At 39.0% G+C, this 17,747-nt stretch overlaps 1 protein-coding gene across 1 annotated transcript in view; it reads left to right on the top strand.

Moving 5' to 3' along the window:
* Positions 1 to 169: 169 nt before the first annotated feature.
* Positions 170 to 17,747, top strand: part of USP14 (ubiquitin specific peptidase 14 (tRNA-guanine transglycosylase)) — a 21,859-nt gene continuing 4,281 nt past the window's right edge. The window contains exons 1-13 of the mRNA XM_010574406.1: positions 170 to 321; positions 1,743 to 1,797; positions 2,376 to 2,543; positions 3,208 to 3,240; positions 5,139 to 5,243; positions 7,545 to 7,648; positions 9,770 to 9,828; positions 11,741 to 11,871; positions 12,174 to 12,254; positions 13,032 to 13,111; positions 14,642 to 14,756; positions 16,043 to 16,108; positions 16,440 to 16,532. Coding sequence (XP_010572708.1) covers positions 170 to 321; positions 1,743 to 1,797; positions 2,376 to 2,543; positions 3,208 to 3,240; positions 5,139 to 5,243; positions 7,545 to 7,648; positions 9,770 to 9,828; positions 11,741 to 11,871; positions 12,174 to 12,254; positions 13,032 to 13,111; positions 14,642 to 14,756; positions 16,043 to 16,108; positions 16,440 to 16,532 — 1,242 coding nt within the window. The remainder of the gene's footprint in view (positions 322 to 1,742; positions 1,798 to 2,375; positions 2,544 to 3,207; positions 3,241 to 5,138; positions 5,244 to 7,544; positions 7,649 to 9,769; positions 9,829 to 11,740; positions 11,872 to 12,173; positions 12,255 to 13,031; positions 13,112 to 14,641; positions 14,757 to 16,042; positions 16,109 to 16,439; positions 16,533 to 17,747) is intronic.

The following is a 17,747-nucleotide window of genomic DNA, read 5'->3' as shown; positions in this document are numbered from 1 at the left end:
CGGGGGGAGGCGGGCGGTGCCGCCCGAGGGGCAGCGGGAGGCTCCTCCGGCGGCCCCGCCATCCTGCCGCCGGCCCTCGACACGTGTCGGCCGCGGCGCCAAGCGCCCCGGGAGGCGGCCTGGCCGCCTGAGGAAGAGGAAGAGGAAGTGTCGGCCCGGCCCGGCCCGGATGGGGCGAGGGGAGAGCTCGGGAGGGCCCCTGCGGCCAGGCGCGGTCGTGCGAACGGGTGTCATCCGCGTATCGCCTGCCGTCGTTCCTCGGTATTGCCCCTTCTTGGTTTATCTTTGTGTTGTACGAAGATACGTGCTGCTGCCTGTCAAGTGAGCCGTAATTCTGTATCCGCTCTTTTAAACCCATTATTTCCTAGTGGAAACCAGAGGAGTTAGAATTCCCTTAGGTTGTGTCGCGTCCCACTCGCCCTCCTTGCCGTGAAGGAAAGTTTCTAATGAAGGCTGCAAGAGCAAAACCTCCAGTGACGCTTCCAGGACCAGTTACTGCCTTGTTTATGTTTCACAGGTCTGGCCTCTTGGGGCTTTTTAGTACGTGAGGAACGGATTGTAGGAGGACTTGGTATGCGGCTGTGTCCCTGTTTTTCACCTGTTTTAATTGTGGTTGGCAAACTGGGATCCCTGATTCAGTATAACAGGACTTTTCCTGAACTCTAGCACATCCGTATAAGCTATGTTTTCTGTTCAGTGGAGGAAGTATGTCCATTCTTTTTCTTAGTTTCCATTGTTTTCAAATTAATATTTTTTATTTTTGGAAACTTCTGGTGAAATTTTGGCTACGATCTCTGAAGAGAAGGTCCTCGTGCTGTTCGGTTTCCTCCTCTTGAGTGCTGAGTTGTCAAAACCGGTGACACTGCAGACTAATAATTGCTAAATCCTCTGTGTATTTAGTGGTGGATGCATGACTGTTCAAAAATGCAAAACTTAAAAGGATGTGCAGCTGATCTGTTCAGCAACTGAGTGGGTCGTCTTCCCAGAAAATGGGAAAAGTCTTGTGCTTGGTAGGTCTTAAATATGCAAAATAATAAACCTGTTTTGAAAAAAACCCCAGAGGGTTGGGCAAATCAGAAGGTGCTTTCTGCTAGAAATACTGAAAAAACAGTAATTTGAGTTGCTTTGTAGGCTAATTTAGATTTAAGTTTTGATTATTCTTATTACCTGTCACAAACACTGCATACATCTGAAATTTGAACCTTCTTGGGAGGTTTTTTCAAATCATGACTTTTAAGAGTTTTGTGTTGAAAAAACCCTAGCGTTGCCATAGAGTATTTACTTAAAACCAAAGCACAGGTAAAAACTGAAGCTCAGGTAGAAGGAAGGATATGGCTTTTTTTTAAAGTATGATATTTCAGCCACTTACTGTGCACATAGGATATGACTGCGTGCTGTATTTTGCAGATTTTCAGTAAAACTGCAGCTTGTTAAAATAGCCTTGTGTACCTGTGGTAGTGATTGGAAGTGATCAAAGATGTGTAACCGTTCTTCAGAAACACGGTGTTTATTCCAGGCATTTTTGTCTGCTTGGTTAGTAACAGCTTTACTGAAGTGAAGTTAATGTGGCTTTGTGTCATTCTGCCTAACTTCCTGCTGGTGATCCCATTTCCAGCGTCAAAAGTTAGACTTTGCATGACCAAATTTCACATCACTTCTTAATTCGAGTCTTGCACCTTTACTGGGGTCAGGTCTTCTGGAGCTGCAACCTGTGCTAGGCTGTTGTCTGTATTTGCACGCAGGTATGTTGTTTGTGTGAACGCTGTCAAAACTGAGGAGGGTAGCAGCGATGGTGGTGTAAATGCACTGTGAGGTTAACCTTCCATTGAAAGGAAGCAGGAGGTGTGCTATTTTATGGGTCTTGTCTTGACGCACACTTACCTCCTCATGTAGCTCCACGTGAATGGTAGCCAAAAACTACAGCTGTCAAACAGTTGTTTTGCTTTTAAAGAACATGGTATTGTTTGCCATGAAGGAGAACGGAAACACTATGGAAAACTGAACGGGAATCGCATGTCTGAACTTACTTCAGAAATTTGTTTGCAATGAACAGTGTCAAGAGATTGGGAGAGTTGCTTTCGAGCTGCCTTTGTGAAGATTTGCCCAAAGAATTTCTGATGCTGTTATACACATTTATTGCTTGCAGTTTCTCAGTATATATGTTGCTTACAATTGTTTTGTAGGATATTTTTAGACTTGTTGGAAATAGCATGTTCGGATGGCTGAGATGCCTTGTAGAAAAGGTATCCTTTAGCTTGATTATTGACAAGTTTTAGAGTTAAAAACTGAATCTTTTGAGATGGTATGCAGTCCGGAATTTTAAATACTGGCTTAATCTTGGTAATTACGTTCTTGTATATTAGAAAATAATCTAGTTTCAAAATACTTTGTTTGCAGTTAATGTGAAATGGGGAAAAGAGAAATTTGATGGCGTGGAGCTTAACACTGATGAACCTCCAATGGTCTTCAAAGCCCAGTTGTTTGCACTGACTGGAGTTCAGCCAGCTAGACAGAAGGTTATGGTTAAAGGAGGAACTCTGAAGGTAGAAATACGTGGGGTTTTTTATATTATTTCTAACTTTATTACATCATAACATAATGAGCAATGACCATATTTCCATGTGTTCCTCCAGAAGATCTTTCATTGTATGTATTAAACTGAGTACACTTTTCAGAAATAATTCTGTATGATTCATTGCCTACTACTAGAAAATACTGGCAAAAATTTGTTGCTAAATGGTTGGGAGGTACACTGCTGTTTTAAAACACTTCTTTACTCTTTTATACCAAACACTACTCTGCTTGGTGTTTTTTTTTCTGTTCCTTTTTAATGCTCAGAATCTGAATGCAACTTTTTGCTTTCTAGCTTGTTTAAGAAAAATTTCTCTGGCACTTCTTTGCTGGAGACTTATTGGTGTAATGCAATATAGGCAACTTTTCTACAAAAAGTTATTTACATCTAGGCAGCATTGAACAACAGGTGAAGAACCTTATTGAAAAGATGACTTGGCTGCTTTTTATTTTAGTCAGACAAGACTTGATGATGTGTAAATAGTTAATATTGTGGGATCTTGGATGAAACACAATTGTATGTTTAGAAATACGTAATTAATGTTAATGAAAATTAATAATTAATATTAATGAAAATACTTGCTTGTCTTTTGCTGCAAGATAATGAACTTGTCTTTTATTTCATTTCAAATACAGGATGATGACTGGGGAAACCTAAAAATAAAGAATGTAAGTTCTGAGGAATAACTAGATTTTACTAGTTTGATTTTTGTTTTGGCATTTAAAGAAAGATTTAAAGTTCTTGTTTCTGTTTGAATGGATAGCTCTTTAAAAAAAAATATCAGACCTTGATGAAAAATAATTTTATATTATATAGTTGTAATACCTATGCATTCTTACAAAGTTCTTGCCATTGATTTGTAAAAAAACTTTTTTGGTATCAGTAGGGAAATTATACCATCTTCCTGAACTACGGGGGAGCAAATATTTCTTTCTTTCTTACAAGAAGTGTCCTGGGTCAGACTAGTGGTCCTTCTGTGTTGTCTTATCTGTGACTATAATAATAAGTGATGTTATTTAGAGAGAGCTCGTGAAGCCTGGGCACTGTCTGCAGTCTGTTGTGCTTGTACCTCCCGGACATGGAAAACATTACAAATGTAACACATAACAAATGCTGATGTTACAGCTCTGCCTATTTCCTTTTTTTATCAACCTGCTGAAATTTTTTCTCCTGTACTGAATAGCTGCTGTTTAAAAAGAAAACCATTAGTAATGGTAATTCATACCTTTGACTAGTTCAGAAAGAAAACAAAAAGTGAATATATTTGTGTTTCTTACCTATATGATTCCCTATTGAAACAGGGAATCCCAAAGACTTTTGTTTGGGGTTTTTTGGTCATTTTCATTTCTGTACGTATCTTGTAACATCAGTTTGGTACAGGTTTTACTCTAGTTCTTCACTGAGCAGATTGAATTAGGTAGCATTACTCTTACCCTTGTAATTAGTTCACAAGCATCTATTAGCAGGCTGTAGCTGCAGCTATTGTAACAAAGTCATTCAGCAAAACCCCCAGTACCTAATATTCTTGTCCTTTTCTGCATACTGTTATGCTAATAGCTGCCTTTATTAATTTTAATAATGTTGTATACAAGTTCTAGGGATTTATTTACACTGTCAAAGCAGTTTCTTTCTGTTTTGTTGTCCATCCTTTTCCTTGGCACTGTCTTTTTCAAGGCCCCAGATAACCATTTTCTCCCACTTTGATAGATCTTACTGTGTGTATGTATTCCTGCTGAATGCTGAAAAACTCCTTTCCCTTATGCTAGTCAAGCAAGCAGGGTAACTTTATTGCTCCCCCCCCCCCGCATGTTAGTCCTCATCCCTAAACTGGCAGGGTTGTTTTGGTTATTTTTCACTTTTCAATTAGTTTAATGTCCTCAGAACTTGCCAGACCAAAGGATGGCACTTTGCTTTCCTGGTTGCTTTCCAGGTGAAAAAAACAATTCCGAACTCAGAGCTGTGGTCCTCATTATTACCCACATCTGTCTGAAGTGTTTCCCCAGATTCTAGATGAGGGATAGTTTTTTCTGTTTAGAGAATTCTGAATTTGAGAACATGAGACTCTGTCGATCGAGAAGCTCAAATGTTGCAGCTTCTTTCAAACTGGAATTTAGCTGCTCAGTTATCCTTGGTTCCAAGGTATTTTCTAAGGTTTAAGGCAAAGAGTAATATTTGCACTGAAGTGTTGAAGATGCTTGATCCCTATTGGCCCATCAGGAAGGGAGCTTTTCTGAACACTTCACATTGGGGTATTCCATGAATGTTAAATTTAGTCCTGATTGGAATCTTGCGTTGTCAGCTGCTGGCAAGCTCACCAGGCTCAGTGGAAATGTCTAGCATGGATAATGCTGTGGAATTTTTCTCAATACATACTTTGTAGATAATGAGAAGGTTAGGGTATACCCTTATAAACAACAGTGCAGTATCAGTTCTGCAAACTAAGAGAAAGATTGTGTTTATTTTGGGGGAAATAGCTGAAATATGTCAAGAGCTTAATGTTTTTTTATTTTTTTAAGCGGAAATAACTGCCCTTAAATATTTATTACTATTTTTACTCTGTTTCAAGGGGATGACCTTATTAATGATGGGTTCTGCCGATGCACTTCCAGAAGAGCCAATTGCTCGACCCGTCTTTGTCGAAGACATGACAGAGGAGCAGTTGGCTTCAGCTGTAAGCATATTTCAAACTTTGGTTTCTTGTAAACCTTTAACAATGGTGATAATGGCAAGTTTTTAAATACTTGCAGTTGCTTAAAAGTGGATTTTGAAACTGTAATATCTGTTTAGCATTTTTAGCTTCTCAAAGGAATGCAAATTTACATCGATGACCCAACTGGTAACAGTGATGAGAAGTCCGGAATTTAAAAGTCATGTAACTAGTGCTGTTTTTTCTTTAAGCAGGCAGCTTAGTAAATTTTCTAAGAATAGCATTGCTGATGTTTTTAAAGACGAAGTTGTGTTGCCCTTGCTGTATTAGTGTCCTGAACTTTGCCTGAATAAGGGCTCTTAGATGTGCAAAATTATTTCCTGCCTCCTTCATATCTGTGAAGCGAAACTAGGGTTTGTTTGAGGCGGGGTGCGTCTGGAGTTTTGTTTGTCCTTGTTAGTAGTATTAGGTAAACGTTTCTTTCTGAAAAATGAAAATAAGTTTGACGTTAGTAGAATAGATTATATGTTTTCCTTCATGGGAGTGAAGTCTGGAAGAGCATAATTAAGCTTTTTTTTTTTTTTTTTAATGAAGTAACTTCTGTTTGAGTTGTTCCCTTTTTTACAATTTGAAAGGCTTAATTTTCTCATCAGTCATTTGAACTAGGAGCTCTTTGTCATATTTCAAACAGTTGCGTGTCTGTTGTCAACTGTGCACGCAGAACAGGAATACTTTTATGCATGTGTTGTGGTATAACCCCAGCCAGCAGCTAAGCACCATGCAGCCACTCACTTTCTCCTCCCCACTTCCAGTGGGATGGGGAGGAGAATCAGAAAAAGAAGTAAAACTCGTGGGTTGAGATAAGAACAGTTTAATAACTAAAACAAAATATAATAATAACAATAATAATAATTTAATGATAACACTAATAATAATAATGAAAAGGAATATAACAAAAAGAGAGAGAAATAAAACCCAAGAAAAGACAAGTGATGCACAGTGTAGTTGCGCACCACCCACTGACTGATGCCCGAGCAGTGATCTGCCCCTCCCAGCCAAGTCCCCCCTGTTTATATACTGAGCATGACGTTCTATGGTGTGGCATATCCCTTTGGCTAGTTGGGGTCAGCTGTCCTGGCCATGCTTCCTCCCAGCTTCTTGTACACCTGTTTGCTGATAGAGCATGGGAAACTGAAAAATCCTTCATTTAGGATAAGCACTACTTAGCAACAACTAAAACACCAGTGTGTCGTCAACGTTATTCTCACACTAAATTTGAAACACAGCACCGTACCAGCTACTAGAAAGAAGGTGAACTCTTCCCAGCCAAAACCAGGACAGCATGTCTGTATGAAAATGGATCTGTATTTTAGGACTGGTTTTGTGTTTCAGTATTTAATGCTTTCCGTGGCACCAGCAGGTGAAGGATATTTTATGTATTTTTGAGACTAACCCTGTACACAGGCTTTGAGATAACTGAGAGGCAAACAAGGATATGATTCAGTGTCCGATAACATTCTGGAAAAGTTGGTCACATTGCATTTCTCTGATTCAAATTTTGTTATACATCAAAATTCAATTGTCTGTACTGTATATATTCATTAAAAATGGAATATACAGCTAAATAAATTCTCTCTTCCTAAAATAATTAAGTGGTATCAGTATGCAGTACTACTAGTTTCATTAAACAACTACTCAAATATGCAGGATTTAAAAAAAAGAAAGAAAAGAAAAATGCTGTTATATTGTGATTTATAGTTGTTTCTCAAACTGGTTAGTTTAATTACTAGTTGGCCTTCACATTTGTCAAAACATTAGAAATTCACAATTAGTCTGAAAGGATCAAATTAACGATCTGTTGCAGACTTCTGGAGAGGAGTATAATGCTTTTGTTTCTAACTATGAACTTCATCACATTCAGAGTTTTACTGAAAACTGATTTTAATTAAAACATCAGTGTTTTGTACAAATGCATTCATGTGGAAATTTCACCAAAATAGAATTTTAAGGTCAAAACTTGAATGAGATTATAATTGAACTTTTTGAATGACTGCCTGCTTGAAGAATATGTTCATTAAACTAAACATGCACAGAAAAAACCCCAAAGTGTTCCTGAATGTCCTCTAAAAGCACCGAATGGTGAAATGATTAATATAATCAGAAAATGGATCTGGAAAACTTTATAAAGTTTGATGGAATATTCCAGGTTTTATGCATCTCTGATCATTCCTATTCTTAGAAATTGATGTCAAATTGTAGCATTTGTAGAAAAATGGTTGTACATCTCTCTCAGACCTTCAAGCACCCTTGTAAATTTTTTGGTAGATGGAATTACCATGTGGATTGACAAACCTTGGCAACACTTGCTACATGAACGCTACGGTTCAGTGTATCCGCTCAGTGCCAGAAGTTAAAGAGGCCCTTAAAAGGTAGGATTCAGTACAAAAATACCGTGATTAAAATGTTTGGGTTTTTTTTTTTTAGCTTAGGAAATAGATATTTTGTGGAACAGTTGTCTTAATACTGGTATGGATTACCAAAACAATCTGTTATTCTTTAAATCTATTCAAGATTAACATGGTGATCAGTTAATGTTTATCCTATGGCCATATTAGTCTGTACTTTTTAAAGAACTTAAGACTATGTATTTGTTGGAACTGGCTTTTAGTGGAGAGAATGTGTTTTGCCTAGCTAATACATAGTTCCTATCAAGACTTGCTTAAAATGCTTAAACAAGCTACTGAACTCTCCTAACCCTGTTTTCTGGTGTTAGTTTGTATGGTCTTGTTCTGTATAGAAGAATCGTATGGGAGTCCTGTTCCTTTGAGGGGTATTTTTTTCAGTGGCTTTGTTGCGCAATGTGTTTTCAGCTATGAAATTCTGATGTTACTGACATTTGGTACTTGGAGGTACCGCAGGAACCTCTGAGATAGGACCATTGGTGTTACTGTGGCAGCAAACTGGAATAAGCTGGAGTTACTGTCATGAGGATATGTAGGGAACAGAAGACATGCCCTTATGGAATTTGTTTCATTTGTTCCGATTGTAGAATAACTTTTCTGAAATTTTTGTTGTGATTCTGGACTGAAATGTGAAAATGGCCTTGGTTTTTTTTGTGAGGAATCTATGAGAAACTTGAAAATTTTGAAGATCGGAGGAAAAAAGAATACATGGCAATGTGAGCCTGAATTTGTCATCCATATGAATTACAATGAGAAAACCATCAGTATTTAAAAAATATGAGGATTAGGTAGAGCATTGCCATCTTGGGTTAACTTAATTCCTTTAAAATACACTGCTTTCTTGATACCTTGGTACACAACTGGATGTTTGAGATTACTGTAAACACTAGTTATTTAAGTGCTTATAAATTTTTCTTCAGTCTGTTAGCAGATGAACTTTAATTATTTATCACTGAGAACTATTTGTGAAGTACAGAAACTCTGTTTTAAAGCTTTTTCTTGTTTTTCAGTGTTGTCATTTTAGGAAAGTCTGTTTATTTTGATGTAAAAGACTCTGAGTTACTGCACTGAATTAGAGTATTTGACAAATTTAACATACCAAATGTCAAAATGTACCTTATAAAACTGGCAGACAAGATGTGGCCTTATCTGTGGGAAGTCAGATACACAGGCAGCCGTGTTCTTTTTCCCTGGAGACTTAGCCTCTATTTGGTCTTCCCTGCCTGATGACAGCATGGAAGGGTATATGGCAGTGGGAGAGAGGTGAAAGGACTCACATGGGAAAGCTTACTGTTATGGGTTCATTTCTCACCAGCTGCTCTGTTGATCTCTGCAAGGGCACTCCCTGTTTGTAGCATGTCAGGGGGAAAGTTTCCTGCTCATCATCTAGCAATGGACAGAATTTTTAGAGTTCACTCTGAGATTAAAGAATGCATGAGACCGTCCTTTTGCTTAAAGGCTTATATGCTTTGAGGAGGCCATCTGTTCCTCATGCAGGTGGTAAATTAAGAAATCATTCAAAGAAGAGTGTTAAGTTCTACTAATACAGGTAGACTCCCGTACTTTTTCAGTGTAGGAAATACCTCTTCAAGAAAAATGTCTCACCTCTCACTGTTTTGCTTCTGCTGTGGAGGGAGGAAGCAAGCCTGCCCTCCATCTCTGTGCTTTTATCTGCCATCTCTCCTTGAAGGTGTTTTTTTTCCATGTATCTTGAAGAAGCTGTGGCAAATGTTTGAGAAATGGGGTAGCTTCTATTCAGACCCTTTCTCAGTTTCTTTAAAAATAGATAGAGTCTTTGAGGCAAATGGATTAGGGAAGCAGCAGTGATGTATCCAGACTTCTCAGTCTGCATTTATTTATTGTCTCAAGGATGCCAGTTTTTCTTTGCTTCCATGCAGTGCTTGCAAAATAGCTGAGACTTTGAGGTGAGTGTGAGTAAATCTTATCTTCAGTTACTTCTGTTTTGGTGATTGATTTCTTTTGATACATTTAAGTAAATCTAGCTGCTGCCTGCTTTATGATGTAAAAACCTGACTGTTCTTCTTAATTGTGTTTAATTGCATACAAACTATTTTCCTTCTCTTTTAGGTATGGTGGTGCCTTAAGAGCTTCAGGAGAAATGGCCTCTGCTCAATACATTACTGCAGGTTGGTGTTTAGAGTAGAAAACAGGGTTTTAGGCTAGTATGTGATTTCCTGCTAACTGCAGATGAAAATTGCAGTTAGAGCTCTACGTATTTTTCTTTAGTGCATATGCCTTAGGAATTTCAGATCTGCTAGCACTGGAGGATTCATTTTGCTCTATCATTAATGTCTTTCAAGGTTATTGTGACCATGACTGCAAAGCATACATTTCTGCATATTACCTAGCTGCATGCTAGGAAAAATATATTCCAGTGTGACCTAGGCTTAGATAGAAATCATTCTTACCTCTTAACTGTTTTGCATGTAGGCATGAAGCAATTGGAACTTCCTAGAGCAGGCTCCACCCACCTGTTGATTTGATCATTTTGTGTAGAAATACTTTAGTATACAGTTCTTTGATTCACTTAATGGTAGGGTAATGCCATACTCCTAGAGTATGTATTTCATTGATATTTTAAAATATGATTTATTGGCTGAGCATTATTGTTAAGATGGTAGCTGATGCTTTATCAGTGGTCTCAGCCTTTATCCTAAAGATCCAGATGTCATAACTGAAATAGAAAGTAGTGTCTTCAAAAGGAAAGTTACTCTTTGTTGTGGTGATCTGGGTGCTCACAGTGTGGGAGCTCACCATGGCCCCATATCTCCAAGTTCTAACTAGAATTCTAGTTAGACCCCTTACAGTTGAACAAGGGTACTACTTGTCCACTTTTTCTTTTTTTACTCTATTTCATTGCCCCACTAAGATGCTGGGCCAGGACACTGGGATTTCTACCAGTCCATTTAAGGAAAAACAAAACAATATAAGGAAGGAAAGGTCCAGTTTGTGGGTATGCCTGCTGATCGAATTTTGGGGTGGTAAGTTCAATGGTTACTCTATACAACCATGCCTGCCCCTCCCCTTTTCGCTGCCTTTACTTCATGTCCCTTGTTTTCTTTTTAAGGTGACAGCTCTGCTTTTTAGGAATCTTAATAGTTTAAGTAATTTGTAGTTAATTCTTTGGTGCTGAGCTGGTCAGGACATGCTGTCCTGCATGACACTTATGGCATTTTTTTAAATTGCTGTGTCATATCAGTTGTCCCTCTTATCAAGGTCAGTGAAGATATTCCTTAAACACAAGCAGCAACTGACCTTGGTTCCTTGTAATCTTGCCTATATTTACTTACTCAAGAGTATCATTCATTAGTCTCTCGACTTGTAAATTAGTGACCATGCAGACTTGCCTACCTCACAGGGTTGTTGTGAGGATTAACAGGTGTCTCTGAAGTGATTTGTGGATTTAAAATGCTGTAACCTGGGTAGACAAGACATATATAGTAGTATGTCTGGAGCAAAAAAGCAAGCCATGTGTATTGTCATGCAATCAGTAGCATTCATTGAATTGCACATAGTTATGAACTGTCTGCACATATGCATACACATACTTGTTTTCCTGGGTCTTAAGTTAAGCATGAGTATTTTGGAGATATTTTAGTTTGGGAAAAATGAAAGTTTTTTCCCAGTAGTTGGTGAAGCTTAAGCTGCTCTAGAGGATAGATTGTGAATGCCTTCTGGTTTCTCTAGGTGTAGTCCTCTTGTGAAAACATTGGTCCTCAGATGCGTTTCAAATGAAATCTTAACTGCTCAAAAAAAAAATTCTTTTTTTTATTTCTGTTAGCAGCCAGGAAAGACAAGGCACTATGTGCCAAACTCTCAGAACTGTCTACGCTTGCAAAGTCATGCTCACAAATGAGATCTTAGGTGCATCTGTTATGCCACCTGGAAAATTTGGTCCTGCTTTGGAAAGATGAAATTGGACACTGTTAAATGATCAGTCTTTAAATATTGCTGCTGTTTTACTATTCTTTTTAAACTTCCTGCCACGTTTGAATTGTTTTTCCACTTCTCAAAGCATTCACTTACTTTTTCTTCAAGCTCTTAGAGACTTGTTTGATTCCATGGATAAAACTTCCTCCAGTATCCCACCTATCATTCTCCTGCAGTTTTTACATATGGCCTTCCCACAGTTTGCAGAGAAAGGCGATCAAGGCCAGTACCTTCAACAGGTAAAGACCGATTATTAGCTTATTGTTTGAAAAATCTATAGTGTGTTGGAAGTTGAGAACAAGAATATTTTAAAACTTTCCTTCTCCTGTGAAAATTTATCCCAGTAAAGTGTTTGCTTTTGTATAATGTAGAAAAGTTGACTGTAATATCAAGTGCTAGCTCTGAAAGTGTGTGGTGGAATAGGGAGAAATTCTTAGTGAAGGCATCCTTACATTTGGTTTTATAGTGTAGAGATTGATGGGTTTAATATTACTAAATCATAACGCTACTAGTCAGATTTAATTTTCTGTTCCCTTCCTAGGATGCCAATGAGTGCTGGGTGCAGATGATGAGGGTACTACAGCAGAAGCTGGAAGGCATAGAAGGTGATACAGTTATGGAGGTAATTTTGGTCTTACTCTAACCAGAGTTAGGATTTATAATATTGTACTTGTGATTCACATATTTTTTGCTAAGGATTATCTGTTTTGAGTTCTTTAACATGTATCTATAGTCCAGTGAGTGAAATTGCTTTGCGTGTGATGTGTCCGATCAGCATACTGCTACCTATGTCATGTCAGGTATGTACGAATTGTACTATAGGAATACTTTCTCTATGGGCTTTGTAAGGCTTGTGTTGGACCAGGGTGGTGGTGACTGTGAGTATTCAGCAGCTGGCCCCGATTACCTGTGAATTTAGCACAGAAGAACTTTTTTTCTGAAAAAAGTGTGCTACAGCATTCTTGGCTACAAGACTACTATTTCAAACAGACAACTAGCTTAATCAACTGGATAAGAAGTTACTTAAAGTTTTTCCCAATACTTCACCAGACTGACTCTCTTCTTTCTCTGTAAACTGTTCTCTGGAGAGTCTTGGCAGTGGCAAGAATCTGATAGACTACTCTAAAATTTAAGTCATACTTCAGTTGGGGGACAGGGAGGTGTGACTTTGACTGAAATCTTGCTTGCTAATATGCTTTGAGGTGGCTTTAACAGCATGCTAGAAATGCATTTCTTTTGAAACTTTTAGGCTGTGTAAGGAGACAGACTGACTAGAGAAACTGCTCCTATAGAAAGGTGAAGGAATAGGCTTTAAAGAATTTAAATAGGGTTATTTTGTCTGTAAAGACTGCCTTTACGTGCAAGTTAAAGTTACATCATAAGAGAATTTGTTTTACAGACAGACTCTGGAGCTACACCAGCATCTTCTAAAAAGAAGAGTTTAATTGATCAGTTCTTCAGCATTGAATTCGAAACAGCGTATCCTAAAGGCTAAGGCAAGACATAAAGAATGATAATAATTTCACACTTTTGCAGTTGAGTGCAGGGAGGGTGAAAAGCCTTGTTCAGAAATTAAAGGTGTGTGTTGAGGAAAAGAGGGATGGATGTATTGCAGGAGTATGCAGAAGTTAAAGTTAAGATTGGATAAACTATGAGAGAGAGGACAATGTGGCGAGAAGGAATGGTATTGGAAATTTACAGAAAAAAACCACTGGTTATAAAGATGAGATTCCCTCCCCAGAGAAGAATGCCAGTTACCTACTTCAAGGATGCTGGCGTGTTTTATCCAAATAAAAGTAATTGCCGTCCTAAATAGCCTTTTTTTTCGGCTTGTAAAGGAGTGTTCCTGATATACTTGGCATATTAAACATGCACGAAAGATAGCTTGATTGATTTCTTAGGGAATAAATTAGATGCAGACTGTTAGGGGAATAAGAAACTAATGCAGCTGACAACTTCCTAGTAGCTTCTTTTATAGGAAGAACGAAAAGCATATGACCACATGGGGCACTCATCTCATGCCAAATATTACTCTTTTCCCATTTCTCCATCCCAAAATCCTGGCTGTTGTGAAACTGACCACTGCTCTTAGAAAGAATTATACTGTGCGTTTTGCTGGTCTGAAATAAGGAAACATCCCCTTAGATGAGGTACTGTACCTCATAGCTTGGTAGTAATGAAGAGTAAAGGCCCTTTTTAAGGTAAGAATCGTGGATCTTTCTCCCTGTATTGTGATGTTTGTTATCCCTGAAATGGTAGGGAGGAGAAGAATGAGTAGCTAAGAGGAATGATGCATAGGTCAATGGCAGGAGGAAGACGCTTGGCAGAAAAGTCATGTTGCAAGCCTTTGAAGCGTGATTATGGCAGCATTAGTAGAATAGATGCATTCAGAGCAGTCAGAAAAATACCTAGATAGAAGGAAGTGGATTAGAGAAAAGGATTGGGGTTGAAGTATGAAAAAGAAGAGGTTGGACAGAACTATTAAAGAATGTGTAGAAAATAATGAAGAAATGGATTTAATTTCAGTGGACAGATACAAGGCAGGGAGAGGAGGCTGTGCATGTTGAAAGAAATGGGAAGTCTGGCCAGCAGCAGGAATAGAAGAGTTTTATTAATTGTAAACAACAGTGAAGTGTAATGTTGCGGGAGGGTTTCATAGCTTGGTATTGACAACTAGTTAGTATGATCTGTGTCCTGGGGGTTGGGGGGTGGGTGGGTGGGGAGAAGAAAGAGCAAAGCAGGCCTCACAAGCTTAAATGGTGATTAAAAACTTATTTTACTTTTTTTGGTATGCTGTCTGCCTCAGCTACCACTTGTCATTAGACACGAAGGAACAGACTGGTTAGAAGGAAGGGCTGTTTCAAATCTTTTCTATACTACGAGAAGTAAAAGTACTATTGATGCACAAGCACAGGTTTATCTTAAATTACTGTGCTGTTCAGCATGTTGTTTGCACTAGAGCAGTAGTTCAGCTCTTGGTGCATGATGGTTTTCCTTAATTTTGTGAAGCATGAAATGTACAGAAGCTGAAGAAGAGGAAGTAACTAAAGGAAAGGAGAATCTGCTTCAGCTTAGCTGCTTTATCAATCAAGAAGTGAAATATCTGTTTACAGGACTAAAATTGGTAAGCCTTTACAACTTTTATTTAATTGAAATTCTAATGACCTGTGTTTTTAGTCTATGACTTGGAATTGACATCTGCTGTCTAAGCTTTGCAAAGTTCCAAGATATTTTTTTTTTGGTGGTCAGTGGGAAGATGTAAAACAGACTTCAACAGAGTGTTTTCTTGACCCTGACGTGGTCTTCCCCAGGCAGGTAACCAAGTGCAAGCCAATTTGCTACTTGTTTGTTCAGCTGGCTTTCACTTCAGACTGAGCAGTATCATGATTTAAGCACGCTGTAAACAATTCCCCAAAAGTCCAAAAGTCAGTTTTAAAATAGGTTGGCATTTTGGTTGTTAAGAAAAATAAAACAGATGATGGAACAATTCAATTTAATTTTGCAGATTTTGAAGGGGGTGTTATTTTCTGTGGCACAACATCATCTTTAAACTGTTTATTTAAGTAGAACTTCTTAAAGTAGTCTGTGCTTTTTATATATGTATTTCTAAGTTTTCAGGGTTTTCTGGAGTATCTGAAGGAGCAAGGAGAGGAGCTACTACAAAACCTTTGTAGTAACTGCTCTTGCAGAGTATTTGTGTAAGAGCAGGGATGGAAGCAGTGATCTGGTTTGTACAGGACAGGACCAAGTTGCATGGTTCTCAGATAATCTTTGTATCTACTTTTTCTTTTTTTGACAGAATTTAGAAGGAAAAGTAAGATAAAATAGTTAATGCTCACAAATTAAAAAGATTATGAAAAAAGAAACCTCACTTTCAGGCCAAAAAAGGTGTTCTAGAATTCTTATGCTGGACTGCCTGGAGCAAGAGAGTCACAACACTTAACCAGGCCAGTCTTTCCCTGAACTTGGAAGAGTCCCTGGAAGCAGAGTACCACCACCTGTCTCCTTATAAACAGCTCTGTCAGCTTTAGACTGAGAGTTGGGAAATGTGCAAATATTCCCGTCACAAGAAAGTTCAGATTTTCTTCAGTTGTGTTCCATGACACATTCATAACCAAATCCAGATATAATTCGTAACCAAATCCAGTTGCAAGTTCTACTCTGTAGAATAAAATTTTCTGCAGAGAGAAACTTCGTTTTGTCAGGGTTCAGGAATGAGCCTGCAGCTGAACAAATGAATGGGCATGGTCTTTCTGCCAAGGAGTTTCAAAATTCTGTGTGTCATAATGGCTCATAGCAACAGAAGAGGTTGGCAGAACAACATTTAGTTTATGGTTTGTTTATCTGTGCTTTTCTTTAAGCTGTATTTTATGATGAACGTATGTGTTACTACTTTTTTTTTTTTAACAGCGTCTTCAAGAGGAAATCACCAAACTCTCTCCAACACTGCAGAGAAATGCACTCTATATCAAATCTGTGCGTGGTACTTTTGTTGCTGTCTTTATGATTCTTTTAACTGTTGTCAATTTTCTGTCCCAAAACACAAAGTTATTGCTGCAACAGCATGTGATTTATGTTTATAAAGCATCTGAATATCCACTACCAAGAAATTTAAGACCAGTTGAAAATTATTTCTTTGAGTACAGTACTATACAAGAGCTTCAAAATTGGAGGCCTTGTTATATTCTGGTGTGTTTGTGTACAAATATGTTCCCAGAATAGCCTGTAATTTAGGATGAGCTGTGTTTAAGGTATAAAAGATCTGTGAATATCTAAAGTAATAGCTTTTTCTAAATTTTTTTTATAGTCTAAAATTAGTCGCTTGCCAGCGTACCTGACTATTCAGATGGTTAGATTTTTTTACAAAGAGAAAGAATCTGTGAATGCCAAAGTTCTTAAGGTGAGTAAGTTTTCTGCATATTGAAGTTTAATTCCTCTTTATGCTTTTCAATGAGTTTTTATTATATGTAGACAACTAATACTTGAAGGGTATTTACTAAATTGTTTACTTTTAAATTGCATTTAAAAATATTAACAATGCAGTTTCTTTGCTTGAGTACAAAGTAGGTTTGTTCCCAGCTGTGATGATGTGTGGCAAACTATACTACCAAAATAGACTGGGAGAGGAGGTAAGGGACAGAAGTGAATTTGTGTGATGGGTTGACCCTGGCTGGATGCCAGGTGCCCACCAAAGCCGTTCTATCACTCCCCCATCCTCAGCTGGACAGGGGAGAGAAAAATATAACAAAAAGCTTGCGGGTCGAGATAAGGACAGGAGAGATCGTTCACTAATTACCGTCACGGGCAAAACAGACTCAGCTTAGGGAAAATTAGCTCAATTTATTAGGAACCAGCCAGAGTAAGGTAAATGAGAAATAAAACGAAATCTCAGAACGCCTTCCCTCCACCCCTCCCTTCTTCCCGGGCACAACTTCACTCCCGGATTTCTCCACCAAGCCCCCCCCAGCGGCACAAAGGGGACAGGGATGGGGTTTACAGTCATCACACGTTATTTTCTGCTGCTTCACCTCCTCAGGGGGACGGCTGATCACACTCTTCCCCTGCTCCAGCATGGGGTCCCACCCACGGGAGACAGTCCTCCACAAACTTTCTCCAACGTGGGCCATTCCCACGGGCTGCAGTTCTTCACAAACTGCTCCAGCATGGGTCCTTTCCACGGTGTGCAGTCCTTCAGGAGCACACTGCTCCAGCGTGGGTCCCCCACGGGGTCACAAGTCCTGCCAGAAAACCTGCTCCGTGGGCTCCTCTCTCCACAGATCCGCAGGTCCTGCCAGGAGCCTGCTCCAGTGCAGGGTTCCCACGGGGTCACAGCTTCCTTTGGGAACCCACCTGCTCTGGCGTGGAGTCCTCCACGGGCTGCAGGTGGATATCTGCTCCTCCGTGGACCTCCATGGGCTGCAGTGGGACAGCCTGCCTCACCAGGGTCTTCACCACGGGCTGCAGGGGAATCTTCGCTCCAGCGCCTGGAGCATCTCCTCCCCCTCCTTCTGCACTGACCTTGGTGTCCGCAGGCTTGTTTCTCTTACATGTTCTCACTCCTCTCTCTGGCAGCTGTTTTTCTCCCTGTCCCAACTTTTTTCTTTCTTAAAAATGT

This window comes from Haliaeetus leucocephalus, unplaced genomic scaffold, assembly GCF_000737465.1.
Source record: "Haliaeetus leucocephalus isolate CR32 unplaced genomic scaffold, Haliaeetus_leucocephalus-4.0 Scaffold428, whole genome shotgun sequence".
NCBI classification, from domain to species: Eukaryota; Metazoa; Chordata; class Aves; order Accipitriformes; family Accipitridae; genus Haliaeetus; species Haliaeetus leucocephalus.
This window is presented reverse-complemented; position numbering and strand designations above follow the sequence as displayed.